The sequence below is a fragment of the Salmo salar genome, chromosome 05 (assembly GCF_965601325.2).
Source record: "Salmo salar chromosome 05, fSalSal1, whole genome shotgun sequence".
Classification (NCBI taxonomy): Eukaryota; Metazoa; Chordata; class Actinopteri; order Salmoniformes; family Salmonidae; genus Salmo; species Salmo salar.
Window position 1 is genome coordinate 20,395,439 of NC_138295.1, and position 27,976 is coordinate 20,423,414.

At 40.9% G+C, this 27,976-nt stretch overlaps 2 protein-coding genes across 2 annotated transcripts; both read left to right on the top strand.

Annotated features, from left to right (window-relative positions):
• The first annotated feature begins 1,411 nt into the window (after positions 1-1,411).
• Positions 1,412-3,372, top strand: LOC106604501 (ribonuclease-like 3). The gene is made up of 3 exons (XM_014199167.3): positions 1,412-1,503; positions 1,604-1,668; positions 2,861-3,372. The coding sequence occupies exon 3, from the start codon at positions 2,869-2,871 to the stop codon at positions 3,310-3,312; it is 444 nt and encodes a 147-aa protein (XP_014054642.1). The 5' UTR covers positions 1,412-1,503; positions 1,604-1,668; positions 2,861-2,868; the 3' UTR covers positions 3,313-3,372.
• A 10,180-nt stretch (positions 3,373-13,552) lies between these two features.
• LOC106604508 (uncharacterized) lies at positions 13,553-18,438 on the top strand. The gene is made up of 5 exons (XM_014199173.3): positions 13,553-13,817; positions 14,543-14,890; positions 16,643-16,771; positions 17,089-17,150; positions 17,395-18,438. The coding sequence occupies exons 1-5, from the start codon at positions 13,775-13,777 to the stop codon at positions 17,524-17,526; spliced, it is 714 nt and encodes a 237-aa protein (XP_014054648.1). The 5' UTR covers positions 13,553-13,774; the 3' UTR covers positions 17,527-18,438.
• The last annotated feature ends 9,538 nt before the right edge of the window (positions 18,439-27,976 follow it).

The following is a 27,976-nucleotide window of genomic DNA, read 5'->3' on the forward strand; positions in this document are numbered from 1 at the left end:
CTCAAGGGCACATCTGCAGATTCTATTGGCATGGTTGCCATCCAAGTGGACTGAACGTTCGTTCTAAGCAAAAAAAGGCTGCTATGGAGGCTAGCTACTTCCCCTTTGCTAGCTAACACACAATAACATCATGTAGCTGAAAAGATTTTCATATGTTTAAAAAATGTTTATATTGCCATTTCTTTGGATATATCCATTATAATGATCCTGATAAATGAATTTGTCTGGCTCAGAGAAGCTGTCAGTCTTGTCCGGAAACGTTCATTCTCTATGGCACTGCAGAGATCACAAAACAAAATCAACATTGTTGGATAGGTCGGAAAGGCAGGCAGCAAAGTTTAGACAAACACCAAGTGTTGCAAACAAAATGCTTGGTTAGAACTATGGGGAAATAATGTCTAGCTGCTTTTTTCCAAGGGGGGGGGATTTATGAATTCCCTGGCTGGGCTGTGGGACAGGGCATTGATAATTCTGTTAACAGGCATTACTCAGGGGATTGTGGTGAATAACTCCCTGCTATCAACCAATCAGCTTGTAGGATCCAAAAAACAAGTTCTATACTTCACAAATCCAAAGTCCAAAAATGTATTTGGAAATCCTGGACTTCCCAACAGCTGTTGGCATCAACTAATGTTTATCTCCAGGTTTACTTGGTTTTACAGTTCTCTGTCTAAGGCAAATTCGAAGCAAAGAGCAGGCTTATGAAGAGAATACTTGAAAACAATTAACTATGGATATCAGTATTTCTGAATAGCATTTTCATAACTGAGTTTGATTGGTACAGCAGCTTGTCTTTAATTATTATTATTTAAACATGCAAGTCAGTTAAGAACACATTCTTATTTACAATGACAGCCTACTGGGGAACAGTGGGTTAACTGCCTTGTTCAGGGGCAGAACGACAGATTTGTATCTTGTCAGCTCAGGGATTCAATCCAGCAACCTTTCGGTTACTGGCCCAATGCTTTAACCACTAGGCAACCTGCTGCCCCAACAGAGGGAGTTGACATTTGATTTAGAAGTCTTAAATCAGGTGGTGTGTTGGCCATCACAGCTGAATGGGTCATGAGTCACACCACAGAACTGTCACTTTATAAATGAACAGTCAACTCTCTCCATCCAACACAGTGCTGTCTGGAATGCCAATACCTGAAAATGAATGAATTTTGGCCTTAAATTCAACTCACACTTACAATCTCAATCACAAAAACCCAAATCAAATACACTGGGTCCCGTAACTACTGCCATAACATTAATATAACTTGCAATAGGACTGCTAAGGTTGGCATCACACTTGATGTGAGATCTCTCCTGATTGACCGTTATTTTGAAAAGATTTGACTGTTAATAGTTAGCTAATTCAAACCCTTTTATCCCACTACAATGTTGCAACACAGGTGCCAGGGGTCACCAAATCAAAGTTCATGAAAGTGTATATATTTATATATGTAAGTTGAGTATCAGGATAGAGTTGCTCACTTCACAGCGGAGACACTCAAACAGGTAAGACATAATTGCCTCAGCATTACAGTACTAGAGCATTAAAGAATAGTTCTGTATCTGAAGATTGTTGTCTCTGGTTAATGCTGTATTGTATCTGTAGATATCTGAGAGGACAGAAAACAACTAACCAGTCACATCGAAGGCCATTGAAATCAGTTGCCAGAGGTAAGTGCTTTCTCTCTCAAGTAAAATATTGCACATTTTTCATAACCATAATATGATTTCAATAATGTAATGACGTTTATTTTTGTGAACTTCTATATCATTTGGAGTATGATGACTCTACTTACTCCACCTTACTTTCTAACTTTTTTTCAGACATTTGACAAGCTTTGACATATAAAGATGTTAATATCCTGTCATGTTTCTGGTATATTAATCAATAGACTATTTGAGACACACAGCAGTGTTATCTTCCCCATACTGCATTTAGTGAAAGATGGTAATTACAGTATTATATTGTACAGTCATTAATAGTAATATACTAGTAATAGTCTGATTTACCCCTCCTGTTTCTCCAATTAGTGAAAGATATAGTAATATACTGTAGAGCAGTAGTAATATGCTAATAACAGTCTGATTTAGCCCTCCTGTTTCTCCATTTAGTAAAATATATAGTAAAATACTGTATTGTAATAGTAATATACTTTATAGTTACAGTAATATACTAGTAATAGTCTAGCTTACCCCGCCTGTTTCTCCATTTAGTGAAATATACAGTAATATACTGTATAGTAACAGTAATATACTAGTAATAGTCTGATTTACTTCTCCTGTTTTTACATTTAGTGAAAGTTATATTATTGTAATGAAACATGCAGGGAGCAGGTCTTGAACCCACGACCTTCTAGCACGAAGTCTAGCACGCTATCGACTGTGCTGCAAAAGCATGCTCCAGCGGCGGAGTCGATATCTGTGCTTATAAACCCAGGGTCGTTACACTACTCCCTCTTTTCAAAGAGCGCATCCTCATGCTAGCTTGCGGCTCTACGTCTTATAGGAACGCTCTCACTGGCCAAGCACACACACTGTCATGGATGCAAGGTCCGATCACTTCTGACACCAATGTAATGAAACAGGCAGGGAGCAGGTCTCGAACCGTGGACCTTCTATCCCGAAGTCCAGCGCGCTATCGACTGTGCCACAAAAGCATGCTCGAGCGGCAGAGTTGATATACGCGCTTATAAACCCAGGGTCGTTACATCATTATATTGTACAGTAATAGTAATATACTAGTAGTAATAGTCTAACTTACCCCTCCTGTTGTTTCATTTATTGAAAGATATAGTAATATACTGTATAGTAATAGTAATATACTAGTAATAGTCTGACTCATCCCTCCTGTTTCTCCATTTAGTTGAGGCCATGGGGTTCCTGAGGGCTTCCCTGTTCCTGGTGTTGATGTGTGCCACAGTGGTGGTACACGGTCAACCGGCCAACATTGAGTCTCGTTATCAACAATTCCTCCGACAGCACGTCAAGGGGGATATGACAATGCAAAAGTGTCAGGGTGTGATGGGCTACTTGGAGTTGACCGAGTCTGATGGCAAAACCTGCAAAGTGAAAAACACCTTCATTAAAGCCAATTCAAATCAGGTCAGGGCCATTTGTACTGGTGGTGGCACACCTAGGGGCAGGGATCAGGTTCAAAGCACCAACAGCTTCCCTGTAATCATATGTAGACACATAGGTGGGGATCGTTATCCCCACTGTAGATACAGGGGTTCTCCACCGTCCACCAGGAAAGTTGTCATTGCTTGTGAACAGGAATGGCCAGTGCACTATGGGGGCGATATTATTGTTGTCTAATTAAGATGATTGATATGAAGTGGCTCTTTAAAATAAATAATTAATTTGCCACCTGAATAACTGTCTCCTGCATTGTTTTTCAACATCAAGTAGTTAGATGACGAGCACACATTACTTGGGATTTTGGACCAATCATACTATTTTAATTAGTGATTAGTGTCCATTGATCTCAGAAGAAATTACAAAATATTTATCTAGCCTCTAATCATGCCCTCACTGTGCTCAAAGTAACTATAAGATTTCAAATAGATGGAAAAACACAGAGTGAGGGTTTGAATGAATTTCAGTCATATCAGTCTTTGAAGGGGGCCAACATGATTGTTTTGATGTCTGTCAAGGCTTCAGTTATAGGGCCCTCATGAGATTAGATTCAGTTAATTCTGTAACCACGTGGTGGCAGTGAAGTTCTGCTAGTGAGGAGTAAGTCATTGACTTGACTTCAGCCGAAATGTGTTGCAATTCAAGATTGAATTTACAGTATGTAAGATCATGTGTAGCTGTTAATTGCTTGAAAACATACCTTGGAAAACAACAGAAAACTAACAACTAAACGGTGGTAAAATACTGTCTTTTGCTGTATAAAACGTTGATTTCACTGGTTCTTGAGTTATAATGAACTTAAAGCAAAACGCTTATTTCTCTTAAATCTGTCATAATAAACAAGGGTTTGTTTGATATGACAAGTCCACAAGCTTACCACGAGCTTACCCTGTATGCAAAATGGTTCCAGTTTCTACTGAAAACCAAACAGCTTTTGAGAAGTTTAACTTGGTGACATCGAAGCACCAGAAAATGTCCAAAAAGAGTAGAACCAGCTCACCTGCTTTTACACTTTAATTTGACTATTAGATGTGCAATATTTAAAAAGGAATAGTGCAATATTTAAAAAGGAATAGTTCCACCATCTTAAAAGACAGTTCAGATCACGTAACAGGGTTGATCTTAAAATGAGAGACAGGCTTTTTTTCCCCCTTAAAATTAATCACCAATAACATTAAATAAATAATATTCTTCAGAAATGACCCCTGGACATTTTCCCCATTTTGTTACGTTATAGCCTATCAACTGGGCATATAACTGGTTCAAATATTAGATGAAATGCCACTACTAAAGCTGTATGACTCAATTGATAGAGCATGTCAAGTTGGCTGAATGTCCTTTTGGTGGTGGACCACTCATTCTTGATACACATGGGAAACTGTTGAGTGTGAAAAACCCAGCAGCTTTGTAGTTTTTGACATAAACCGGTGCGCCTGGCACCTACTACCATATACTACCATATCCCATTAAAAATAATTCTTTAACCTGTCTCCCTTCATCTACACTGAATGAAGTGGATTTAACAAATTACATCAATAAGGGATCATAGTTTTCACCTGGATTCACTTGTTCAGTCTATGTCATGGAAAGAGCAGGTGTTCTTAATGTTTTGTATACTCAGCATATATCCTCTTCCTAACATGTCTAAAGTATTAAACCACAACACCAAAGAGATGGTTGTATGTTAACTGTGGAGATAAAAACATCCAATACAGCTAAAATTAAGCACTAACCTTTGACGATCTTCATCAGATGGCACTCCTAGGACTCAATGTTACACAATACATGTATGTTGTGTTCGATAAAGTTCATATTTATATCCAAAAACCCCATTTTATATTGGCGCGTGATGTTCAGAAAATATTTTGCCTCCAAAACTGCCGGTGGATCAGCACAACAATTTACAAAAATACTCATCATAAACGTTGATAAAATATTAAACTGTTATTCAAAGAATTATAGATAAACATCTCCTTAATGCAACCGCTGTGACAGATTTCAAAAAGCTTCACGGGGAAAGCACACTTTGCAATAATCTGAGTACGGCACTCAGAAAAATACATCAGGCAACACAGATACCCGCCATTTTGGAGTCATCTAAAATGATAAATAGCATTATAAATATTCACTTACCTTTGATGATCTTCATCAGAAGGCACTTCTAGGAATCCCAGGTCCACAATAAATGTTGTTTTGTTCGATAAAGTCCATAATTTATGTCCAAATACCTCCTTGTTGTTTACGCGTTCAGTAAGCTACTCCAAATGTAGGAAGCGTGCCAAAAATTTCACGACAAAAAGTCAAAAAGTTATATTTACGTTCGTAGAAACATGTCAAACGTTGTATAGCATCAATCTTTAGGGCCTTTCTAACGTAAAACTTCAATAATATTCCAACCGGACGATTCCAATGTCTTGAAAAACGTTATGGAACACAGCTACCTCATCACGTCAATGCGCACCAATGAACATGTAATTTTCAGAGTCACCAAATTCCCGGCCTTCTTGTTCGCTCTCTGTTCACTGCAAAAGCCTGAAACAAGGTTCTAAAGACTGTTGACATCTAGTGGAAGCCTTAGGAAGTGCAAAATGAACCCAAAGTCACTGTGTGTTAGATAGGCAATGACTTGAAAAGACTACAAGGATCAGATTTCCCACTTCCTGGTTGGATTTTTCTCAGGTTTTTGCCTGCCATATGAGTTCTGTTATACTCACAGACATCATTCAAACAGTTTTAGAAACTTCAGAGTGTTTTCTATCCAAATCTACTAATAATATGCAAATATTTGACTCTGGGCCCGAGTATTAAGCAGTTTACTCTGGGCACAATTTTCATCCGAAATCAAAAATACTGCCCCCTATACCTTAAAAAGTTAATTGACTGTGTTTCTGAATGTAAATAGCTTCATAGAATAATTACGGACCGTAGTCCATTGTCCTTCGAATTAAAGCGCAAACCTGCTATGCCAATAGCAAAAACATTGTGATTCAGCACAATGTTACTTGAAGACAAGGAGTTTACCTTAAATTTCAACAAAAATATAGACATGTTTTTGGAAATAAATGTAGATAAAGAAGTATGCCCAACTAATGCAAATATGAGAGGTTGTATCATGTCTTACTCTTCACATAAGAAAAAGAACACCCATAAATAAATAGAAATACTAGAAAAGAAAATCCACGACTTAAAAATGCTAACACCCTTCAACTGTTGAACACTTTGAAGCTTGAATAAAACACAATAATCACCCGATCTGCAGGGATTGCTGGCATGAAATCCAAGCAACAATATGTTGAGCAAGGTGAAAGTGAATGGAAAATGCTTGCTTGGAAAATTAAGAAAGAGAAACGTATCATCCATAGATTTCAAACCCCAGATGGTACGTAGCATTACAATGGATCCTTATGAAATCAACCGTTATTAAAAACATTTTATCTAACTGTATCAATCCGTAAACAAAAGTTCAAAGGAGGATATAGAAAATATCCTTAACGATGCACTACGATGAAATCACTCTGCCATATCCTGTTTGCTAAAATTCGAATAGTTTACCTATTTTCAGTTTATGTAACAAAACATGCAAATATGGCGTAGAGAATCATTGTACCATCTAAAACGCTGTGAAATATGTTTTGAATTACCAAAAATATTGTATTTTCAGCTGTTTAAAGCTGGTGTACAAAATTGAAAGTAAAAGATGAAAAAAATTAATTTAAGATTGGGAAACATAGAAATAGCCAGTGGCAATTTTAGAATGTCCATCTTGGTGGGGCAAACTCCCCCAACTTGTTTTAGATGCATTCCAGCAAAGCCACTACATAACAAAACACTAAATAATACATCAAGCTCCCAAGTGGCGCAGCAGTCTAAGGCACTGCATCTTTAGTGCTAGAAGTATCTCTACAGATACCCTGGTTCAAATCCAGGCTGTATCACACCTGGCTCTGATTGGGAGTCCCAGCGTTGTCTGGTTTTAGCTGGTGTAGTCTGTCATTGTAAATAAGAATTTGTTCTTAACTGACTTACCTATTTAAAGAAAGGTGAAATAAATGTTACAGTGACAAACAGTGTCCACAAACTGTTAGGGTGTACATAAAGCTGTCCCAACAGCAGAGATTTATTTTCAGCACCATGGAGTGAATCCTTACCACTGCTACATCTGGCTATCCTCAGAGTTTTGTCTGTCAGCAAAAAAATTCATTCAGCCTCATTTACTGCCTTTTTAAAAAACATAGGTTATATGGCTGACTTGCTTAAACATATGTGGCAATTGAGATGTACAAACTATGGCATAAGGGAACGATGAGCGGAGAAGAGGCAATCCATAATTTTGATTAAGACATTAATCAGCGAGCTAAGACGGACGTAGTCAATATAACTATTTGTTCAGCACTTTTGAAATGTACAGCGGTATAATTCAGAACATGGGCCGTTCTAACAATATTCTCCCTGTACACCAAGTCGGAACTGTAGGATAAATAAAGGGGGCATATAAGCAGAAAATGAAAGCTCTTACAATATTTGATGAGCAGGCTATAGGCTACATGTACACCACCAAGTCAGAACTGTAGACTAAGTTAAGAGGTGGAAATGGACCAACATATTGGGGTGAGAAACATGGGCTACTAACAGCTTACTACACAACATACACTTAGCATTACTTTCTTAGCTACAGTATACATATCTCCCTGGCATATTACATCATTTATGCAACAGCATACAAGATGTTTTTGGACTCATAGCTGTCCTGTGCTCGCTTGAACAGGAAGTTGGCGTAGGGGTCCTTCTTGTCGGGAAATGTTGTCATGAAACTTTGTCATCAAGGCCTGGCATTCTCTGGATTTGTGGTGCTTTCGAGACAAATGGGAAATAAAAAAACAAGGTCGAATCATGACGTCAGTGATCCTCAGGTCAGAGCTCTAGAAATAGGCCTGAATTCCCGACTTGCAATTCCTAGTTGGATGAACATTCAAAGTGTATTTCCCGGTTAGAGCTATTTTTTGTGAGTTCCAAGTTGTCTTGAACTGGACTGTAAACAAACTTGGATGAATTCCAAACAAATGTACAGCTGTGTTAGGCCTACCTTACTGAAAACTGAACTTCCACATGTTACAATTAGCTTTATGCTTGATTGAAAAAGGTTTTCCTCCAAATCCCCTGAATAGTTTGATATGAGTTTGGTCAACAACAAAAAAAACTCTTGCAAATGAGATATTTCGCAATTTCTTATTTTTATAAACTTAAATCAAAAGCATAAGACAACACTGCTTTCATCCAAACAATTCAACCAACCACTTCAACCATAAAGTATAAAAGTATACATCCCAGGTAGATTTGTGGTGTTGTTAATAGAGGCTTTGTGTGGTGGCCCTACCATGATCTCATCCTCAAACTCTTGTTCCATTGATTATTTTTTTTACTGCATGTTTCTTCCCTTATAGTGATTGCTTCGATTGCAGGAAAATATAATTTCTGCTATACTTGATTCCCTTTTCTGGGTCGTCAGTAGTTACCACAACCAGAAAGTCATAAACCCTGCCACCTATTTCTACAACTTCTCTTCTTAAAATCTGATTTTAAACCTAACCTTAACCCTAACCTAACCAAACTGCTAAACTTATACCTAACACTAACCTTAAATGAAGACCAAAAAACACAGTTTTGTTTTTATACATTTTTACAGTGCAGTCAATTTTGACTTTGTGGCTGTGGTAACTAGTGACAACCCTGTTCTTAGATTAGATTCTGTTCATTCTGTAGCCACATGATGGCAGTGATGTTCTGCTAATGAGGAACAAGTCATGTTTCACATCATACATTTACATCATTTAGCAGACGCTCTTATCCAATTTATTACCAACAATGTGTAGCAATGCCAGCTTTTTTATTTATTTATTTTTATTTAATCTTTATTTAACTAGGCAAGTCAGTTAAGAACACATTCTTATTTACAATGCCAAACCCAGACATCGTTGGGCCAATTGTGGGCTGCCCTATGGGACTCCCAATCACGGCTTGGATACAGCTTGACTCTATTAGATCCTGTGTAGAATTACCTTATAATCTACCTGTGAACACAACAGACAAGCATGCCCCATTCAAAAAAATGAAGAACTAGGAATAAATATAGTCCTTGGTTCACTCCAGACCTGTCTGCCCTTGACCAGCACAAAAACATACTGTGGCGTTCTGCATTAGCATCGAATAGCCCCCGTGATATGCAACTTTTCAGGGAAGTCAGGAACAAATATACACAGGCAGTTAGGAAAGCTAAGGCTAGCTTTTTCAAACAGAAATTTGCATCCAGAAGTACAAACTCAAAAAAGTTCTGGGACACTGTGAAGTCCATGGAGAATAAGGGCACCTCCTCCCAGCTGCCCACTGCCCTGAGGCTAGGAAACACTGTTACCACCGACAAATCCACTATAATTGAGAATTTCAAAAAGCATTTCTCTACGGCTGGCCATGCTTTCCACCTGGCTACCCCTAATCGGTCAACTGCCTGGCACCCTCCACAGCAACTTTCCAAAGCCCCCACCATTTCTCCTAAACCCAAATCCAGATAGCTGAAGTTCTGAAAGAACTTCAAAATCTGGACCCCTACAAATTGCTGGGCTAGACAATCTGGACCCTCTCTTTCTAAAATTATCTGCCGAAATTGTTGCAACCCCTATTACTAGCCTGTTCAACCTCTCTTTCATATCGTCTGAGATTCCCAAAGATTGGAAAGCTTCCGTGGTCATCCCCTCTTTAAAGGGGGTGACACTCTAGACCCAAACTGCTACAGACATATATCTATCCTACCCTGTCTTTCTAAGGTCTTCGAAAGCCAAGTTAACAAACAGATTACCGACCATTTCGAATCCCACCGTACCTTCTCCGCTATGCAATCTGGTTTCAGAGCTGGTCATGGGTGCACCTCAGCCACGCTCAAGGTCCTAAACGACATCATAACCGCCATCGATAAGACACATTACTGTGCAGCCATATTCATTGACCTGGCCAAGGCTTTCGACTCTGTCAATCACCACATTCTTTTTGGCAGACTCAACAGCCTTGGTTTCTCGAATAATTGCCTCGCCTGGTTTACCAACTACTTCTCTGATAGAGTTCAGTGTGTCAAATCGGAGGGCCGGTTGTCCGGACCTCTGGCAGTCTCTATGGGGGTGCCACAGGGTTCAATTCTCGGGCCGACTCTCTTCTCTGTATACATCAATGATGTTGCTCTTGCTGCAGGTGATTCTCTGATCCACCTCTACGCAGACGACACCATTCTGTATACTTCTGGCCCCTCTTTGGACACTGTGTTAACTAACCTCCAGACGAGCTTCAATGCCATACAACTTTCCTTCCGTGGCCTCCAACTGGTCTTAAATGCAAGTAAAACTAAATGCATGCTATTCAATCGATCACTGCCCTCACCTGCCTGCCCATCTAGCATCACTACTCTGGACGGCTCTGACTTAGAATACGTGGACAACTGCAAATACCTAGGTGTCTGGTTAGACTGTAAACTCTCCTTCCAGACTCACATTAAGCATCTCCAATCCAAAATTAAATCTAGAATCGGCTTCCTATATCGCAACAAAGCATCCTTCACTCACGCTGCCAAACATACCCTTGTAAAACTGACCATCCTACCGATCCTTGACTTCGGCAATGCCATCTATAAAATAGCCTCCAACACTCTACTCAACAAATTGGATGCAGTCTATTACAGTGCCATCCTTTTTATCACCAAAGCCCATACACTACCCACCACTGCGACCTGTACGCTCTCGTTGGTTGGCCCTCGCTTCATACTCGTCGCCAAACCAACTGGCTACAGGTTATCTACAAGTCTCTGCTAGGTAAAGCCCCGCTTTATCTCAGCTCACTGGTCACCATTGCAGCACCCACCCATAGCACGCGCTCCAGCAGGTATATCTCACTGGTCACCCCCAATGCCAATTCCTCCTTTAATCGCCTTTCCTTCCAGTTCTCTGCTGCCAATGACTGGAACGAACTACAAAAATCACTGAAGCTGGAGACTCTTACCTCCCTCACTAGCTTTAAGCACCAGCTGTCATAGCAGCTCATAGATCCCTGCACCTGTACATAGCCCATCTGTTAGCAGCCCATCTATCTACCTGTCACGTCCTGACCATGGTGAGATGTGATTTTCTATGGTAGAGTAGGTCAGGGCGTGACAGGGGGTGTTTTGTGTTTTTCTATGTTTTCTATTTCTATGTTTAAGTTCTAGTTTTTCTATTACTATGTTGTTGTTTTTTGGGTTGATCTCTAATTGGAGGCAGCTTGTAACGGCCGTCGTAGTGAATGGACCAAGGCGCAGCGGGTTGAGTGCTCATTTTTAACTTTTATTGAACACTTAAACAAAAACAAGAAACCGAACGACAGCGAGACAGTTTTGCAGGCTAACACAAAGCAATGCAAAAACAACTTCCCACAAAAGACAGGTGGAAAAAGGGTTGCCTAAGTATGGCTCCCAATCAGCGACAACGATGTACAGCTGTCCCTGATTGAGAGCCATACCAGGCCAACACAAAGAAATACACAACATAGATAGGAACATAGAAATAGGAAATATAGAACATACATAAAACCCGAAAACACACAAAACAAACACACCCCTGCCACGTCCTGACCAAACTACAATAACATAATGACCCCTTTACTGGTCAGGACGTGACACAGCTGGTCCTCATTACCTCTGATTGGAGATTATATTTAAGTAGGGGTTTTTCTTCCTGGGTTTTGTGGGTGATTATCTTTTGAGTAGTGTTTGTTTCTCTCTGCGTCACAGTTTCTGGTTTTGTACATTCAGTTGTTTATGTTTTACAAAGTTTCACGGATTTAATAAAATGTGGAACTACAACCACGCTGCACTTTGGTCTAATCCTTTCGACAGCCGTGACACTACCCTCATCCCCATACTGTATTTATTTATTTATCTTGCTCCTTTGCACCCCAGTATCTCTATTTGCACATTAATCTTCTGCACATCTACCATTCCAGTGTTTAATTGCTATATTGTAATTACTTCGCCACCATGGCCTATTTATTGCCTTTAACTCCCTTATCTTACCTCATTTGCACTCACTGTATATAGACTTTTTTTCTATTGTATTATTGACTGTATGTTTTGTTTATTCCATGTGTAACTCTGTTGTTATATGTGTCGAATTGCTATGCTTTATCTTGGCCAAGTCGCAGTTGCAAATGAGAACTTGTTCTCAACTAGCCTACCTGTGTAACAGTTGTTGTCGGGAATGGAGGACCAAAACGCAGCAGGAATGTGGATGCTCATCTTGTATTTATTTTTAAACCAAGAAAATAACAAAATGAAGAACGAACGAACAACAAAACAGTCTTGTCAGGCTCACACACGCAAAACAAGAAACAATCTCCCACAAACAGTAAACCAAACACATACCCATATATAGGACTCCCAATCAGAGGCAACGAGAAAACACCTGCCTCCAATTGAGAGTCCAACCCCAATAAACCAGACATAGAAATACAAAAGACCAGAGACCACATAGAAATACAAACATAGAACATTACCCAAAAACCCTGAAATAATAAATCAAACGCCCTACTAAATAAACCACCACCCCGAACCACATAAAACAAATACCCTCTGCCACGTCCTGACCAAACTACAATAACAAATAACCCTTATACTGGTCAGGGCGTGACAACCTGGTTAAATAAAGGTGAAATAAAAAAATACAAAAAGACAATGCAGCTATTGTAAGACATGTATTTTGCTGTATAAAACATTTATTTCACACAGGCTCTTCAGTTAAATCAAAAATCTTATTTCTCCAATATTTGTTATACCAAAGGTTACCCAGTTCGCAAAATAGTTTCAGTTTCTTTTGACAAGCAAAACAAGGTTTTAACTGCAAAATGTCAACAACAATGGTTGTGTGAACTTTGCACACATTTATCTGAACATTGAAGTTAGAGTGTCTCACTTTTTAGCTGCTGTCTGTGGTCTGGTAAACCTGCCCTGCACATATCTGTCCATCTCTGAACACACAACCACATTGTATATTTATACTCTAAAAACAACATCTCGGACAAGATGACAAAAAGTCTCCTGAATCTAAATAGAAAATATTGAACCTGCCGTGAACCCTACAACTATAAATGTTAGCCTTGTGACTGTCCTATAGATGTTAGTGACAACAATGACTATGAGAATGTGACACACTGTAGTTGATAATTAAATTAAATAGCTGGCTTAGAGGTTTGCTCATAAAATAAGACAGACTAAAATGTTCTGTACCTAGCATCATTGGTAGCTCTGCATGGCTCCATCTCTGTCATGTTTTACGTTTTTCATGGATTGTTCTCTTCACTAGCCATAAACTGGGCCTATAAAAGGTCCAAACATATGACAAAAATGTGCTTCATATCAACCAACTTGCATAACATTTCTAAGCCCAATATAGCAATATGTCTTGTGGATGACGTTGGCCTTTCACAGACCATCTAACCTGAGACAACCAATCAAAATGGCTAATACCAACCTCTCCTTAGTACAGCAAAAAAATTCAAATGGGGGTTTCTTTACTAGCTGCAGAAGTGATCCAGCCCTGTGTATTGGTTTTTTTAGTAGTCTGAAGCTGCAAAGATGATCCAACCCTGTGTATTTATCCTTTTGGTCAACACAGTCTGTAAGTATGACCCAATGCTTCATTATCATTCATAATTTTCATTATTGGTGTGCTCATAAATAATTAACTCATTTTCAGTTAAGTTCAACAAGTGTAGTATTTTATATTTCTCTAACAGATTCTGTCACTGACCATCTCCATACAGTGACCATTAAGCTTGGGGAGTGTTTGATCCTTGAATGTGTCCAACTAACTGAAAAGTTGCTATCGATCTTCTGGTTTAAACATGTTATTAGAAATTACACTGAAGTCATTGCAATGTACAATACAAGTTCAAGTGATGTGACATACAAGGAACGGTTTACAACTCCTCAGCATATCAATGTAATACATGAGCAAAAATGATTTAATGTGCTCATCTCAGAGGAAAAGCTCATTTATTCAGCTATATACTATTGAGCAGCCATGTACACAGATAAAGTCAAATTTGTGAAATTGTCCACAGAAATTATGATTTCTCTTTTCACAAGTTAAGAACCGCTAGTTAACTCATTTGATTATATGACTTCAACTTGTGTTCTTTAAGTTTTCTTAAGCACATAGTAAGACTATTGAGTCCTGTCTATAATAACAATAATTCAAACTAATGCTGTTTTACTTTTGTCCTTTTGAAAAGTATCTTTGTTGCTTTTTTCCCCACTTCACAAAAAACATTGTTGATAGGAAGAAATTGGGTTGAAATACTGTTACATTTGGAATAAATTAAAAACAAATGTATTTGGTAGGCTCACAGTCCAACTCCAAGACCATGGAGCAACAGGCAAAGTCTGACCCAGTCCATCCAGGAGACTCTGTGACTCTGCAGTGTACAGTACTCTCTGAGACCTGCACAGGAGAACACAGTGTGTACTGGTCCAGAGCTGGATCAGGGGAATCCCATCCAGGAGTCATTTACACCCATGGGAACAGGAGTGATGAGTGTAAGAAGAGCCCTGAGACTCCCTCTCCTACGCAGAGCTGTGTCTACAGCCTCTCCAAGAACAACCTCAGCCTCTCTGATGCTGGGACTTACTACTGTGCTGTGGCCACATGTGGGGAGATCCTGTTTGGCAATGGAACAAAATTGGATATTGGTAGGTGATGAAGGGTAACTGATACTTATTTAATATCAGCTAACGTGTTTGGCCCTGTTGAACAGTCATTCACTATCTTGATATACAGTACATAATGAAACTATTGTGAAGAACACTAGATTTTCAGTATTTCTGATTATGCATTCCATATGATGATGGGATTAACTTCTGATAGTCATGTGCATCGTAATGATCGGACCAAACTGCAGCGGGGATGTGAATCATCTTGATTTATTAAAGAAATGAACACTGAACAAAAGAACGACGAAAAACCACCCACAAACACAAGAGAAAATAAACCCACTTAAATATGGCCTCCAATTAGAAGCAACGACAACCAGCTGCTTCTAATTGGAGGTCGTTCCCAAAACTAACAGAAATAGAAAAACTAGAAAACCTACATAGAAATAGAAAACATAGAACATATACCAAAAACCCTGAAACACACAAAACAAACACCCCCTGCCACGTCCTGACCAAACTACAATAACAAATAACCCCTTTTACTGGTCAGGACGTGAAGCTCTAGACGGGGCACTGTCACCGGAAGCTCTAGACGGAGACTGTGCACTGAAGGCCTGATGCGTGGGACTGGCTTTGGAGGCGCCAGACTAGTGACACGCACCACAGGGCTAGTGCGAGGAGCAGGAACAGGATGTACTGGACTGGGTAGGTGCACCAAAGGCCTGGTGCGTGGGGCTGGCTTTGGAGGTGCCAGACTAGGGACGTGCACCACAGGGCTAGTGCGAGGAGCAGGACCTGGATACACGGGGCCTTGACTACGCACTGGAGCGCACAGCCTGCACAACCTGTCCTAGCTGGATTTTTTCTGTAGCCCGGCACGGGCGGAGTACTGGCACAGGGCGAACTGGGCTGTGCTGAGGCAAGGTGGCTGCCGTGCGTAGAGCAGGAACAGGGTAGCCTGGGCCCAGGAGACGCACTGGTGGCCAGATGTATTGTGCAGGCATACTTCTCCCTGGCTGGATGCCCACTCTAGCACGGCACCTGCGGGGGGCTGGTATCGCTCGCACCGGACTGTGCGTGCGGATGGGCGAGACCTTGCGCACTTCCGCATAGAACGGTGCTCTCACCGCCAAACGCTCCCCATAATAAGCACGGGGAGTTTGCACAGGTCTATCACCTGACCTAGCCAATCTTCCCGTGTGCCCCCCCCAAAAAAATATGTGGGGTCTGCCTCTCAGGCTTCCTTGCCAGTCGTGTTCCCGCATAACGTTCCCGGTCCTCTCCAGCCTTCCTCCATGGTCCTTCTCCAGCTAGTATCTCCTCCCAGGTCCATGACTCCTTATACTCCTCCTGCTGCTCCTTCCTCCGCTGCTTGGTCCTCTTATGGTGGGTGGTTCTGTCATGTACGTCGTAAAAAGCGGATCAAGGCGCAGCGGGTATCATGCTCATCTTCCTTTTTATTTGGATAAACGTGAACACTTAACAAAAATAACAAACATGGAACATACCCACCAACACAGTGACAAAAAAAACCCTACTTAAATATGGCCTCCAATTAGAAGCAACGAAGAACAGCTGCTTCCAATTGAAGGCCTAACCAAAGAACATAGAAATAGACTAAATAGATATTCAAACATAGAAATAGACAACATAGAACATAAACCAAAACCCCTGAAACAGACAAAACAAACACCCCCTGCCACATCCTGACCAAACTACAATAACAAATAACCCCTTTTACTGGTCAGGACTTGACACTGACTGCTTTCTTGTCTTCCTTGTTAACAGAAAACCCCAGAAGGAATGTGCTGATTCCAGTAACATTCATCCTCGGGGAAGCACTGTTAATGTGTATCGTTCTGATAATCTACCTCATGTACACAAGGAAGAATAAGAAGATCTGTGACTGTTGTAATGGTAAGTCAATTGTCATTATAATGTTTTTTTCTTATAAGCATTTGGTTGATTTGTATATATGTTTTTGTTTTTACGTTTGGTATTAAATAATCAGGTTCATGGTTGTAAGTATTTGGACATCCCATGGGTAAAATTTATTAAATCACATAATATGAATGTGTTTCCTGTAATTTGGCATATGATTACACTGCATACTTCTGTAGTTTTTTTCTGTATGTTTTTTTCACCCGGCCTTAATTGAGAAAAATACTTGCTTGTTTGATCTGGAATGGTAATTAACTGATCAAAGCTAGTAATTTGATGTATTCTTACTGAAGCAGGAACCATTCCACTTCAATCCGGTAGTGAAGTTCCCAATTCCAGTCAGCAAAGCGATCAGGTATGAAATGATTTTATCTGAATTATAATTAACTACTGGCCATGCAATCATCACAACTATTCACAGACAGTATTATGTTTTGGCAGTAGCTAAGACCAAGGCATAAGTATGGAGCATTAATCAGATCTATTCAATAATCAATCATGTGCAGGATGAAGTATAATTCAGAGAAATCTTAGATTTAATGTGTAGATGTTCTAATTGTTTGTCTCAGTAATGTGTTATTATATATTTTTCTTCTCAGGGAAACGGTGAGGACATGCTGCAATACTCTGCTCTGTCTTTCCCTCAAAACACAACTCCAACCAAGGCCAAGAGTGACGCGATGGGGGGAGAGAGTGTCTACTCTGATGTGAAAAGCTTTGGATGTGACTGAAATTGACTAATTCAATGCTAATCATCCAGCAAATAGATCTTACATTTTTTGCCATTGTTTCTACAATTATGTTTCTGTCAGAATAGTGTGATTTATGTGTGACATAGGTCTTTGCTGAAGCTCATTGCTGTTGCTTGTTACAATAGGTAATAACTAGTGGTAAAAGTGTTGTTTCATTAGGATTATGCTGAAATAGATTTGAATGTTGTTTTCTCAAACAAATTGGTCATGTACTCATTATCATATAGTGTTGATATCATCATCAAACTCTTGTTACGTTCTTTCTGTTACGGTCTGAATATGATCAATTAACAATTTCCTCTTCCATATGTCATGCCTCCTATTACCAAGAGATGGCAGTAGTGATTGAGAATTGAGATTCAGAATCATAGCAGTCAGAGTTAGTGTTGACTTCTCTCCAAGTTCTTAATATACAGTGTTGCCTTCCTTCCCAGTTCAGCAGTGTTGCATTCACTCCCAGTTCTTAATATAAAGTGTTGCCTTTCCTCCCAATTCTTAATATACAGTATAAATCACGTAAATGGTGGAACATCTCTGTCTTAGGCTGTTTGAGAAGGTTTGAACCTGTCTATATGTTGTTTCTTGTGAATTTCCTTCTATTTTCAGACTCAGTCTTTGTGTTTAATTAATTTCCATGTTTTTTAAACCGAAAGGTGATTATACAACATTATAAACTGTGTAGTTTGGGTCCTGGATGCTGATGGGTGAAACAGCATTTCAGTCATGTGTATATCAGACAATATACCACAGGTATGACGCAAAAAACTTGTTTCATGTTCTATTTATGTTGGTAACAAATTTATAATAGCACTAAGGTACTCTGGCCGCCTCGGTCCTTATTGCTATATAATACACAACATTTTCATATGCTAAATGTATCTAAAAATAAATTGCCGCTTCAAATAAAGTTCAAGTGTTTTTACTTACAAAATGTACTTTGCTGACTACTACAGATATATTTCATAGACATTACCCGTTCTATTCTAAGGTGATGGGAGGATGGTTTTACATAAAAACAGCTAAACTGCGCTAAGTCAATTACATTTCCTGTGTGTACAGATACATTTATTTATTTGCTGAGGACTCCCCTGCACAACCCTGGCTATATTTTACACGTGGATGGGTTCTTGAGGAATTTTGGGAACACTGAAAAGAATCTTGCAATGTTGATCCATCAGTGCAAATTTGTAGTAATGACAAGTTTGAACAAGTGGAGTAGTGAATTTATTTCTGTATTAGAAGTAATACCCCAATTGAAATGAGTGAATTTGGCTAGTTCAGCCACACACGTTGCTGACAGGTGTATAAAATTGAGCACACAGCCATGCAATCTCCATAGCTAAACATTGGCAGTAGAATGGCCTTACTAAAGAGCCTGCGTGGCACCGTCTTAGGATGCCACCTTTCCAACAAGTCAGTTCGTCAAATTTCTGCCCTGTTAGTGCTGCCTCGGTAAACTGTCAGTGCTGTTATTGTGAAGTGGAAACATCTAAGAGCAACAACGTCTCAGCCGTGAAGTGGTAGGCCAAACAAGCCCACAGAACGGGACTGTCGAGTGCTGAAGTGCGTAGCAGGTAAAAATTGGCTGTCCACGATTGCAACACTCACTACCGAGTTCCAAACTGCCTCTGGAAGCAACATCAGCACAATGGCCAAGCAGCCGCACACAAGCCTAAGATCACCATATGCAATGCCAAGCGTAGGCTGGAGGGGTGTAAAGCTCACCGCCATTGGATTCTGGAACTGTGGAAACACGTTCTCTGGAGTGATGAATCACACTTCACCATCTGGCAGTCCGACGGACGAATCTGGGTTTGGCGGATGCCAGGAGAACGCTAACTGCCCCAATGCAGTGTTCAAAGTGAAACATTTTGGTAGAGGAGGAATAATGGTCTGGGGCTGTTTTCCTGGTTATGGCTAGGCCCCTTAGTTCCATTGAAGGGAAATATTAACGTTACAGCATACAATGACAGTCTGGGCAATTCTGTTTTTCCAACTTTGTGGCAACAGTTTGGGGAAGGCCTTTTGCTGTTTCAGCATGACAATGCCTCTTGCACAAAGCGAGGTCCATACAAAACGTTTTGTCGAGATCAGTGTTGAAGAACTTGATTGGCCTGCAAGTAGCCCTGACCTCATGCTCATCGAACACCTTTGGGTTGAATTGCAATGCCGACTGCGTGCCATGCCTAATCCCCCAACATCAGTGCCCGACCTCACCAATGCTCTTATGGCTGAATGGAAGCAAGTCCGAGCAGCAATGTTCCAACATCTAGTGTAACTCCTTCCCAGAAGAGTGGAGGCTGTTATAGCAGCAAAGTGGTGACCAACTCCATATTAACATCGACTAGCAGGTGTAGTTTTGATCATGTAGTGTATTTGAAAGGACTATAGCATAATTGATAGTTAAATATAGTTCCATGCCTTTAAAAAAATATATATATGAGCAGCTACGAGTGTGTATACATGTCATAGTCCCTAGCTGCGGCATCACACTATGTGTTTGTGGAGCAGTTTAGCACAGAACCTACAGATAGGCTGGCAAGGGGTGTCCTGACTTGTCCCCATTGATTGGGTAACTGTTTATTAAAATAAAATGAACTGCATAATAAATACATTTGACTGGTCAATAATGTGAGTCAGGGGCTGGGCCAAAGCCCACATGGGACCCAAGAGGCAATGTTGTGTTGTGGCCATAGACATATAATCCATAGAAGGGTTTTGGAACCTCTTACACTGGCAATTTCACTATGAAACTGATGGGTACACTAGCACTGGCTGCCAGTCCTGACTTGAATTCGGAACTACCTTCTATGGATTATATTTCTATGGTTGGTTGTGGTTGTGTTTGCTTTTTGCAAATTTCAATATACAATTGTGGGAAAAATATACAGTTTGGAAAGCAAAATTCTACTGCTGAAAAGAGAACACTAATCTGTCTTTAGAATAGAAGGAAAAAAATCTCAACAACTCCCAATTTATAGTGAACAACATCACTGTTTTTCAAAGTAGCCCATCTTTAGATAGGCTATGCCCACGACGCGCGCATCGGCCATCACCTTGAGTAGTAGCCTATGGCTTCATCCTCATCATTAGGTGAGTGCGTGAGTCAGTGTGCCCCTGTCAATGGTATTTAGTAACCTACTGTAGGCTATTACATATATATATATATACAATTTGTGTGTCGCTTCATTGGCCTGGGCTATTGTTTGTTTGAATTCAAGACCAGATTGATCTCAGTGTGTCAGTGTCAGAGTAGCCACTCATTACGGTCATTAGTGTGCTATTAAAACGATTCAGCTAATGTCTTCTATCATGTAAATTATTTAGAATTGCATGTAATTTGTTTTTAAAGAACCTGTTACCAAATGTTCCCCATGTATGGAAATCGCAAAAACGTGTCTGCTCAACTGTAGCCTATATCACATTGCAAATGTTATTATGGCTTTATTATAAAGGGTTTATAAAAAGCCACGGGACCTTCGATTTTCTTAATCCGGCCCTGGACGAGCCATGGACTATGAGGAGGATGTGCTTGGATGGTGGAGTAAAGACAGGAGTCTGAGTCCCTTAAAGACGCCCTCCAACTATTTGTTAGCGTTTCTTATTTCTTACAATATCCAATAATTGGTTTCCTTTTCTTTTCTTTTTTTTTTTACAATATCCCATTTATAAATACAGTAATGAACACACACTTAAGGGTAAAAAAAAACAATATTTTGAGCAAAATATTGTTTTTTAGACACAAATGCAAGCTGGAGTAGGGCATTCAAGGAGTTGGTCTGATGGTGCCCTCTGATGTCATCAGCCTCCTCCCTTGCTTGAGGAACAGTAGAGGAGCAATAGAGAACAAAAGAGGAAAGGCCCACCCCCCAACTTGTTCCATGTCATGAGGACAGCTGGACTATCTATTGAGATGTGCATTTTGTTAACCTCTTGGGGCTAGGTGGGACGCTAGCGTGCCACCCGTGGTGCACTCCAACAACAGCAGGTGCATTTCAAGAGCGGCAAATTTGAATCCAAATAAATGTCAAAATTCAAATTTTTCAAAAATACAACTATTTTACACCATTTGAAAGATAAACATCTCCTTAATCTAACCACGTTTTACGATTTCAAAAAGGTTTTACGGCGAAAGCATAAATTTAGAGTATGTTAGGACAGTACATTTACAAGAGTTGTGTGTAATGTTTTGTCAAGTCAAAGACAGGGTCACCAAAACCATAAAACCAGCTAAAATGATGCACTAACCTTTTACAATCTCCATCAGATGACACTCCTAGGACATTATGTTAGACAATGCATGCATTTTTAGTTCTATCAAGTTCATATTTATATCCAAAAACAGCGTTTTACTACGGCATTGATGTTGAGGAAATCGTTTCCCTCCAATAACCGGCAGTCAAGTCAGCGTAACAAATTAAATAATTAAAATTAGAAAACATTGGTAAAATATTATATTGTCATTTAAAGAATTATAGATTTACATCTCTTGAACGCAATCAACTTGCCAGATTTAAAAATAACCTTACTGGGAAATCACACTTTGCAATAATCTGAGCACTGCGCCCAGAAAAATACGCGTTGCGATACAGACTAGACGTCATGTTGGGGAGATCTAAAATCGAAAATACTATGTAAATAATCCATTACCTTTGATTCTCTTCATCAGATGTCACTTCCAGGTATCACAGGTCCATAACAAATGTAGTTTTGTTCAAAAAAGCTCATCATTTATGTCCAAAAATCTCCGTCTCGTTAGCACATGATGTAAGCCAGCCGGACTTCTCGTCATGAACGAGGGGAAAAAATATATTTCCGTTCGTTCAAACATGTCAAACGTTGTATAGCATAAATCATTAGGGCCTTTTTTAACCAGAACATGAATAATATTCAAGGTGGACGAATGCATACTCTTTTATAACGTATTGGAACGAGGGTACCCAACATGAACTCGCGCGCAAGGTGTCTAATGGGCCATCATCGTTCCATGGCTCTTGTTCGGTCAGATCTCCCTCCAGAAGACTCAAAACACTTTGTAAAGGATGGTGACATCTAGTGGAAGCAATAGGAAGTGCCAAAATATTCCTAAACCCCTGTGTTTTTCAATGGGATAGGTTTAAAGTCAATACAACACATCAGGTATCCACTTCCTGTCAGAAAATGTCTCAGGGTTTTGCCTGCCAAATGAGTTCTGTTATACTCACAGACACCATTCAAACAGTTTAGGAAACTTTAGAGTGTTTTCTATCCATATATAATAAGTATATGCATATTCTAGTTACTGGGTAGGATTAGTAACCAGATTAAATCGGGTACATTTTTTTTATCCAGACGTGCAAATGCTGCCCCCTAGACCCAACAGGTTAAGTAAATCAGGTGGTAAATGAGGTGAAAAGGAGACTGGAGTGTGATATACATGACTGTGATTATAATCGAAGAGAATTCTATTGGTAGATAATGCGGTCGGCATTTGATTGTAAGGAATTGTAGGTCAGGTGAACAAAAGGACTTGAGTTCCTGTATGTTGTTATAATCACACCGCGTCTCGTTAATCATAAGGCATACACCCCTGTCCTTCTTCTTACCACAGAGATGTTTGTTTCTGTCAACGTGATCCATGAAGAAACCAGGTGGCTGTACCGGCTCTGATAACGTGTCCGAGTGAGCCATGTTTCCGTGAAACAAAGAACGTTACAATCACTGATGTCTCTCTGGAAGGCAACCCTTGCTCAGATTTCGTCTACCTTGTTGTCAAGAGACTGGACATTGGCGAGTAGTATGCTTGGGAGCGGTGCGCGATGCGCCCGTCTGCGGAGCCTGACCAGAAGACCGCTCCGTCTGCCCCTACTGCGGCGCCGTTGTTTTGGGTCGCCGGCTGGGATCCGATCCATTGTCCTGGGTGGTGGACCAAACAGAGGATCCGCTTCTGGAAAGTCGTATTCCTGGTCGTAATGTTGGTAAGTTGACGTTGCTCTTATATCCATTAGTTCCTCCCAGCTGTATGTAATAAAACTTAAGATTTCCTGGGGTAACAATGTAAGAAATAATACATAAAAAAACGAAATACTGCATAGTTTCCTAAGAACGCGAAGTGAGGCGGCCATCTCTGTCGGCGCCGCAATGTCTTCATTGGCTTAGGCCTACATTTTACATCATTTTTGACCTGAACTCTGAATTTATGCAATCCAGCAAAACCAGCTGAGATGTGTGGTAGGCATTTCTCCAAAAAGAGTGACGAGGGCTCTTAGCCAAAGCAAATTATGTGCTATTTGCTATGCTTTGTGACGCCGCAGTGAAACACCCCACTTGGTATATTCTGTGTGAGGGGCTCCTTTGTCAGGGGATCTAAAATCTGCATCAAGTTCAAACAAATGAGGTTCTAAGAGATCAGAAAAATGTTCTTCCATCAATTGCTCTCAGCTTCAAGGACGATCTCTGTAGTGTTCTCGGGGCCGGCTCCAACACTTTAGGGGCCCTGTTCAAGATTTGGTTGCCCGCCGCCCCCCTATTTTATAATACTTTTGATGAAATTCTACTCATGTTGCTATTTTCTTAATTCTATCCATTTTGCCATGGGGTGGAGAGGGATTTGTGCAGCTTTAACCTCTTGGGGCTAGGTGGGACGCTAGCGTGCCACCCGTGGTGCACTCCATCAACAGCAGGTGCATTTCAAGAGCGGCAAATTTGAATCCAAATAAATGTCAAAATTCAAATTTTTCAAAAATACAACTATGTTACACCATTTGAAAGATAAACATCGCCTTAATCTAACCACGTTTTACGATTTCAAAAAGGTTTTACGGCGAAAGCATAAATTTAGAGTATGTTAGGACAGTACATTTACAAGAGTTGTGTGTAATGTTTTGTCAAGTCAAAGACAGGGTCACCAAAACCATAAAACCAGCTAAAATGATGCACTAACCTTTTACAATCTCCATCAGATGACACTCCTAGGACATTATGTTAGACAATGCATGCATTTTTAGTTCTATCAAGTTCATATTTATATCCAAAAACAGCGTTTTACTATGGCATTGATGTTGAGGAAATCGTTTCCCTCCAATAACCGGCAGTCAAGTCAGCGTCAGAAATTAAATAATTAAAATTAGAAAACATTGGTAAAATATTATATTGTCATTTAAAGAATTATAGATTTACATCTCTTGAACGCAATCAACTTGCCAGATTTAAAAATAACCTTACTGGAAAATCACACTTTGCAATAATCTGAGCACTGCGCCCAGAAAAATACGCGTTGCGATACAGACTAGACGTCATGTTGGGGAGATCTAAAATCGAAAATACTATGTAAATAATCCATTACCTTTGATTCTCTTCATCAGATGTCACTTCCAGGTATCACAGGTCCATAACGAATGTAGTTTTGTTCAAAAAAGCTCATCATTTATGTCCAAAAATCTCCGTCTCGTTAGCACATGATGTAAGCCAGCCGGACTTCTCGTCATGAACGAGGGGAAAAAATATATTTCCGTTTGTTCAAACATGTCAAACGTTGTATAGCATAAATCATTAGGGCCTTTTTTAACCAGAACATGAATAATATTCAAGGTGGACGAATGCATACTCTTTTATAACGTATTGGAACGAGGGTACCCAACATGAACTAGCGCGCCAGGTGTCTAATGGGACATCACCGTTCCATGGCTCTTGTTCGGTCAGATCTCCCTCCAGAAGACTCAAAACACTTTGTAAAGGCTGGTGACATCTAGTGGAAGCAATAGGAAGTGCCAAAATATTCCTAAACCCCTGTGTTTTTCAATGGGATAGGTTTAAAGTCAATACAACACATCAGGTATCCACTTCCTGTCAGAAAATGTCTCAGGGTTTTGCCTGCCAAATGAGTTCTGTTATACTCACAGACACCATTCAAACAGTTTTGGAAACTTTAGAGTGTTTTCTATCCATATATAATAAGTATATGCATATTCTAGTTACTGGGTAGGATTAGTAACCAGATTAAATCGGGTACATTTTTTTTATCCAGACGTGCAAATGCTGCCCCCTAGCCCCAACAGGTTAAATCTAATTTTGTCACGACTCCCGCCGAAGTCGGCCCCTCTCCTTGTTCGGGCGACGTTCGGCGGTCGACGTCACCGGCTTACTAGTTACCACCGATCGATGTTTCACTGTTCGTTTGGTTTTGTCTTTATTGTGTACACCTGTTTTTGATTTCCCTAATTATGTTCATTATTTAACCCTCTGCCTTTCCTGTTTGTCTTGTCCGTGATTGTTTCCTGTTTTGTGGTTGTTGGTGTTTTTTTTTAAACCATGTTATTTTCTGTGAGAAGTTTATTGATAAATTTGAGTAAAAACATTTTGGTTTACACTTATTCCTGTGTCCTGCGCCTGACTCCTCTACTTCTCAATAGAAACCATTACAGAATCACGGACCACGACTATGGAGTCAGCAGGAGCAGCCAGCTTTCCTTTTACTGTAGAGGAGCGCGTCCAGCAGCAAGCGAGTAATATACAGAGTCTCATGACAGCTATGGATTGCGTGCTGCAGACCATGGAGAGAGTGGAGAGATCAAGATTTCCCTTCAACCCAGCCACACCACCGCCAGTCGCACCTCCCGATACACCCATTTCTACCCATCCGTTGTCAGTATCCGGTGGGATTCGGCTCTCGCTCCCAGGAGCGTATGACGGAACAGCTGCCGGGTGCCAGGGGTTCCTACTCCAGCTGGAGCGCTACCTGGCGGCTGTCCAGCCGGCACCCTCGGGACGCGAGAGAGTGAGCGCCCTCATCTCTTGTCTGACTGGTAAAGCCCTGGAGTGGGCCAACGCCATCTGGGAAGAGGAAGGCCCGACTCTGGAAGACTACGAGGACTTCTCCCGCCGCTTTCGGGCAGTTTTTGATCATCCACCAGAAGGGAGAGCGGCGGGAGAGCGCTTGTTACATTTAAGACAGGAGATGAGGAGCGCTCAGGAGTTTGCACTGGACTTTAGAACTCTGGCGGCTGGTGCAGGATGGAATCAGCGGGCCCTTATCGATCACTACAGGTGTGGTTTGAGAGAGGACATTCGTAGAGAGCTAGCCTGCAGGGACACCACCCTCCACCTGGACCAGCTGGTGGACTTATCGATCCAGCTGGATAACCTGCTGGCCTCCCGCGGACGTCCGGATCGGGGTCCGTTGGTTCCATCCCCCAGTCCCTTAGATCCAACTCCTATGGAGTTGGGAGGGGCTGGTACTAGGGAGACCGGAGGGGAGACTATTCCAGGCACTAGAGGTGACCGCAGAGGGCACACTGCTGGTCGGTGCTGGGGAGGTTTTCCAGGTAGTCGAGGTGGTAGGCGGAACACTGGTGGTTCATCTCAGGTGAGTAGGCACACGACTCACCCAGACCCCCCTGTTGCTCACATGTGGGTATCTATAGGATTTCCGGGGTTTTCCCCGCATTCCCAGCATAAGGCGCTAGTAGATTCAGGCGCAGCTGGGAACTTTATTGATCGGTCCTTAGCCCATAGATTAGGGATTCCTCTTGTTCCCGTTGATGTTCCCTTCCCTGTACATGCCCTAGATAGTCGTACGTTGGGGTCAGGGCTGATTAGGGAGGTCACAGCTCCCATTGCTATGGTAACGCAGGGGAGTCATGAAGAGAGTATTAGTGTCTTTCTGATTGACGCTCCTGCGTTTCCCTTTGTGTTGGGTCTTCCCTGGTTGGCTTCTCATGATCCTATTATTTCGTGGCAAGAGAGGGTTCTCAAGGGATGGTCCTGTCAGTGTTCAGGGAGGTGTTTAGGTGTTTCCTTAGGTGCCACTACGGTGGAAAGTCCAAACCAGGTTTCCACCATGCACATTCCTCCTGAATATGCCGATTTGGCAATCGCCTTCTGTAAAAGGAAGGCGACTCAATTACAACCCCATCGACCGGGGGATTGTGCGATAAATCTCCTGGAGGGTGCTGCACTTCCCAGGAGTCACGTGTATCCTCTGTCACAGGAGGAGACGGCGGCGATGGAAACATATGTCGCTGAATCTCTGGGACAGGGATACATTCGGCCCTCCATTTCACCTGTCTCCTCGAGTTTCTTTTTTGTGAAGAAGGATGGAGGTTCAGAAACTAGAATATGCATATAATTATTGGCTTTGGATAGAAAACACCCTAAAATTTCTAAAACTGTTTGAATAGTGTCTGTGAGTATAACAGAACTCATATGGCAGGCAAAAACCTGAGAAGATTCTGTACAGGAAGTGCCCTCTCTGACCATTCCTTGAGCTTCTTGACTCTGTTTATTGAAGACTGAGGATCTTTGCTGTAACGTGACACATCCTACGGCTCCCATAGGCTCTCAGAAGGCGGGAAAAAGCTGAATGATGTAATTCCAGCCACTGGCTGAAAAACATTAGCGCTTTTGGCAAGTGCTCTATCAGAGGACAATGGGCTGAGGCGCGTGCACGAGT